This window comes from Lolium rigidum, chromosome 6 (genome assembly GCF_022539505.1).
Source record: "Lolium rigidum isolate FL_2022 chromosome 6, APGP_CSIRO_Lrig_0.1, whole genome shotgun sequence".
Classification (NCBI taxonomy): domain Eukaryota; kingdom Viridiplantae; phylum Streptophyta; class Magnoliopsida; order Poales; family Poaceae; genus Lolium; species Lolium rigidum.
In genome coordinates, this window is record NC_061513.1 from 63,695,431 (window position 1) to 63,699,841 (window position 4,411).

At 56.3% G+C, this 4,411-nt stretch overlaps 1 protein-coding gene across 1 annotated transcript; it reads right to left on the minus strand.

Moving 5' to 3' along the window:
- Window positions 1-1,406: 1,406 nt before the first annotated feature.
- On the minus strand, window positions 1,407-1,910 carry LOC124659261. The gene has a single exon (XM_047197184.1). The coding sequence runs from the start codon at window positions 1,908-1,910 to the stop codon at window positions 1,407-1,409; it is 504 nt and encodes a 167-aa protein (XP_047053140.1).
- Between the last annotated feature and the right edge of the window lie 2,501 nt (window positions 1,911-4,411).

A 4,411-nucleotide genomic window follows, 5' to 3' on the forward strand; every position in this document is an offset into this window, starting at 1 on the left:
ATGGGGTTATTTCTCTCTTGTCGTAGCAGTTCATCCCAACAATATTCCCATCAAGATCAACGAGAGGTCCACCGGTTCCAGTGGCAGTGATCCTGCACGTAGATAACATGAAACCTTCGGTTTCAACTCCATTTGGACTCTCAATAAGTTCCCCGCTTGTGCCCATCAGTTGGCTCGAGTCGTAGCAACGCCTTACGGCGAATAGCTCGGTGAGCGGATCAACCTGCAGGGTGTCAGCGAGGCACACTGCGGCAAGAACAGGGGAGTGCTCCGTGGTGATAACAAGCAGTTGGCGGCAAGGCAGCCTGTGATGCTGTACGACTCCTTGAAGCAGTTCGCGGTTTGGCAGACGAACTGTTATCTCGAGTGAATGTTTGAGCCTGCCCTTTGTATTTGCGAGGAAATCTGACGATGTCAGTATCGAAGTACCGCCCTCGCTGTTTGTGATAACTATGCCCGTGGATTGCCGATACATGGTCCCGTCATCGAATGAGGCGAGCGCGACGATGGTTGGAGACAGCTTTGACGCGAGTTCTTGGCTGAGGTGGCTCCATCCGGCCTCACCGGAATCGGTTTTGCTGATTCTGGTGTTTCTGTTGGTTTCCTGCATCTTCCAGTCAGACCCCTTGGGTTGAGAGAGAGCTGGGTGGACATGGTAAAAAAAAAAAAATCAGGGTAAAAAAAAAAAAAAGCTGCGTGGAGAGGTCTTCCGGCGGGAGGGACGAGTTGCAGGTACCTTGGGGGAGGAGGAGCAACAGGGAGCGGCAAGGTGTCGAGCAGATCCGATGGATCGCCAACTAATCAGGCCCCAGCGGAGGAGACCGGATGCCCCGGCGGCGGGAGAAGCAGGGGACGGAGGCGGCTGATCGATTTCTCTGGCGGCGGCAAACCCTAGCGCGCCGCCACACGCCCGGTCTCTCCTCTGGCTCGTGATGTGCGGGAGAACCTCTGCCTGTTGTTTAACTTGCCAACGTTTTGTTCGCGAGTGGAGTAGTTGAGTCCGTCTGCGTCGCGTCGGAACTGAATTACCCTGCCTGTGTTTGGATGCGATTATGATTTCTGGCAAACATCAGAAGTTTGTACTAAGTAATTTGTGATCTCCCTCTTTTGATTGACCAATCGACTGCATAAATCATAATATCAGACGAAAAATTAACTGCATAAATCTCACTTTTTTTCAATAATATATCCAATGTAAATCCAGCCTTACAACAAATTTGCAGAGTCCAAAGCAATACATATTTGCCTTGACATCTTACTACAGTAGTACAAAAGAATCCGAGAGCACGGTACAGTACAGAGCAGCAGAAAAGAATTCAGACAGCAGCTACACTACCAAATCGGCACATCCCTGGAGGGCGGCAGCCGGTGGAAGCACGCACGAAGCGCGGAGGCGGATGGCTCAGTCAGACATGGTAGGAGTCGGCCCAGTTCTTGGCGCGGCGGAGGTCGTCGTCCCCGCTGTAATCCTCGGCATCATCATCGAGCCGCAGGGAGAATGCGAGCGCGAGGGCGGCCCACTCGAGGACGAAGATGGCGGTGCCGAGGCCGCCGACCATCTTGAGGATGACGGCGCCGTCGTCGTCGCGGACGTAGGACTGCAGCTCGGCGAGGAAGTCGGCGGTGCGGGTGAATGCGAGCAGCGCCACGGCGCCCTGGAAGATGGCCGTGAGCGCGGCGCCCGCGGTGTGGGCGGTGTGCCAGGGGGCTGGCCCGGCGGTGAAGGAGCCGGAGCAGCCGGCGGCGGAGAAGACGGCGGTGAGGGCGTGCAGGAAGACCAGGAGCAGGCCGCACGGCGTGGGTAGGAGGCGGAGTGACAGCGTGAGGAAGATGCAGCTGGACGCCGCGCCGAGCAGCGCGTAGTTGCAGAGCAGGAAGGCCTTGTGCGTGTGCGTCTTGCCACCCGCCATGGCTCTGTGATCGGGGAGTGGGAGTGGGTCTGGAGCGATCGAGCGGCGATCAGAAGAAATCTTTGGCAGTGGTGAGGGATCGAAGGTGAGGAGTGAGGAGTTGAGGGTGGACGGCGTGGGGTTTTATACGGCGGAATTTGGCCGTTGGGGGAGGAGCGGCGAGGGGGGCCAACGGCTAGTTGCGAGAGAGACGTTGCTTCGCTTTATTGATGGAGGGTGTTTCTCCTTGGCTGGGACCTTGGGAATCCTATGGTGCCTCGGCGGTCAACAGCCGTTGGTTGGAAAAATCTCCACCTGGTGCACCATGAACACAGTTGGCGCAGCGTGTACTCTTCTGAGATTTTTTTTTGCGAAAATTTCTGAGAAAAAGTTTGCCACCGTGCAAGGCAAAAATTCAATGAAGTGATGATTTGTGAGTATTTCCTCCTGCCAATCCACACGGGCTCCTCGTGCCATCCATAGGGACACGTTTGATAGGTTGGGCGGATTATTGCTCGGGCTTAGAGCATGTCTAACAGGCCCCGTATTTTTTCGCCCTGTATAACACGAGTAAAGGGCCCTGTATCCGGTTTTCGCCGGCCAAAAACTCGGACGAGCATTCTGTTTTACGGGGTGGGGATACGGGCTCTGCTAGCTCGTCCGAGTTTCCGGCCCCTCAAAACAGGGTTTTAGACAGCAATTTGCACAACAATTTCACATCAAACATAGCACATCCAAAATATATGATGCATAATTCATAGTTTCAACATCACAACACGATCATAGGCAATGTTCAAGCCACGGAATTCCCAAATGTGATCAACCATCAACGGATCCATCACCACCGGCGCCACCGCTCGCCGGAGACTCACCTTGATCACGAGCTTGACGCGCAGCCTTCTTCCTCGCAATGATGTCCGCCTTGGTCTCCTTCCACCACGCCGGCTGACCCTCGTCCATGCCGTCGGTGCGCATCATCATGATTTCCCTCTCCTCGGCCAAGAGCTCCTTCATGGCCTTGGCTTCTTTGGCTGCGATCATCTTCATGTCAAGCTCCTTCCTTGCTTGCACCTTGGCAAGCTTCACCACACTCTTCTTGTCGGTGATCATGCGCTTGGTCTCCAACGTCTTCATCGTCAATGCCTCCTTGGACTTCATGAGTTGATCCAACTTCTCCCGGAAGCTAGCTGCTTCAAGTTCTACCTTGACCCCCTCCTTGGCCTTCTTGTTGCCCTCGGATTTGCCGGTGTTTCTCCCACTCATGTCCTCCGCTTCATCATCCATGGTGAGAAGTGCCTCCTTCTTGCACTTTGGCTCGTTGTCCCGCAACTTCCACTTAGGAAGATGTTGAAGGATGGAAAAGCAATGTTGAAATTGAAATTCCTTGTTCTTAGAGCCGGCCATGTCCTTGTATCGTGCTTGAGCATACTTGGGCTGCACAACAATAGTATGAGGAGATGTTTCCACATCATCAACACATAATATGGATAGCACATCATCAACACAAGGAAAACTTACATAGTCCTCCGGCACGCATCCACTAGGGGGTTGTCGGCCACTTGATCCATGGCAGCACTCCAACGAGAACAAGCCGGCTTGATGATGTTCCATCGGCCTTCAAGGGAGCGGTAGGATCTGTCCGCCATGCTCTTCGTGCGAGGCTTCAGCTGGTGGTACAGATCCTCAATGCGCTGCCAATATCGCTTGCCGCCTTGGTCCACTCCGGTGCACGCATCCATCCCCACCTTGCTCCAAGCACGGACCAAGATGGCGTCTTCGATCTCGCTGTAGTTCACCGTGCGTGGCTTCGGCGTCGACGAAGAACCGGCAGCAGCCGGATCAACCTCAACCACCTCCTCCTCGTCCCCCTCATCCTCCTCCTCCTCATCAATCTCTTCAACGTTGCACTCGGCATCGAATGCATCAATACCAGCGTCCAAATTCACCGCGGAACCATTGAGCATGTCCAAGTAGGATGTTGTGGACTCAACATCGAACACCTTGTCTACGTCCATGGTGGATGGCAGCGGCGCGGGCGGCGCATCGGACGGAACGGAGGGAGGAGAGGGCGTGGCCTTGGAGGGCGGTGGAGGCGCGAGGCCGATGCGGCTGATTGCCTTTGTCCGCACCTTGGCCGGCGCGACGCCCCTCGGCCCGGCCGCCTTCGTCTTCACCCTGCCCCCCTTCTTGGCATTCGGCGGGGCTATGGCCGGCGAAGCTGCGGCCGGCGCTGCTGCGGACGCCGCCGGTGCAGGTGCTTCGAAGAATTGCTTCCGGATCCTCTTCCTCTTCGACGGGATAGTGGCGGAGATCATGGCCGACACCGCGCCGGCGTTCGGCGCAGCTCCGACGGCGATATCGACCACCGCGGCCGGAGGAGATGCATCGCCGGCGGTAGGCGGCTCTTGCGGACGGTCCATGGCAGCGGGATCCGGCCGGGAAGGGCGCGAGGGAGGAGATCGGTCGGCGGCAGCGGCAGTTGGCTTCAGCGAAATGCTTCGCGCGCAGTGGAGTGGGCGATG